This window comes from Cyprinodon variegatus, unplaced genomic scaffold (genome assembly GCF_000732505.1).
Source record: "Cyprinodon variegatus isolate N-32 unplaced genomic scaffold, C_variegatus-1.0 Scaffold2752, whole genome shotgun sequence".
NCBI classification, from domain to species: Eukaryota; Metazoa; Chordata; class Actinopteri; order Cyprinodontiformes; family Cyprinodontidae; genus Cyprinodon; species Cyprinodon variegatus.
In genome coordinates, this window is record NW_015153205.1 from 8566 (window position 1) to 8937 (window position 372).

At 58.6% G+C, this 372-nt stretch overlaps 1 protein-coding gene across 1 annotated transcript in view; it reads left to right on the forward strand.

Annotated features, from left to right (window-relative positions):
- Positions 1-372, forward strand: part of sf3a3 (splicing factor 3a subunit 3) — an 8156-nt gene that overhangs the window by 5989 nt on the left and 1795 nt on the right. The window contains exon 14 of the mRNA XM_015369260.1: positions 93-205. Within this exon, the coding sequence (XP_015224746.1) occupies positions 93-205 (113 nt within the window). The remainder of the gene's footprint in view (positions 1-92; positions 206-372) is intronic.

Consider the following 372-nt stretch of genomic DNA (forward strand, 5'->3'; position numbering starts at 1 on the left):
TTGAGTGCTCCTTGTTTCAGCTCAGTAGAGGTAGAACCTTCCAGAGGTCCGTTCTGTTCTGTTGGTTCTGGTTCTGACCCGGTTCTCTCTGCAGCCCATCCCCTACTGGCTCTACAAGCTCCACGGCCTCAACATCAACTACAACTGTGAGATCTGTGGGAACTACACCTACCGAGGACCCAAGGCCTTCCAGAGACACTTCGCGGTATGTCCACAGGAACCTCCCCCCTCTCTCCCTCTGGGGGACGGCCTCCTCTTCTCTCCCTCTGGGGGACGGCCTCCCCCTCTCTCCCTCTGGGGGACGGCCTCCTCTTCTCTCCCTCTGGGGGACAGTGTCTCCCTGATTGGACGCCGTCAGACCTAGAGGACTAA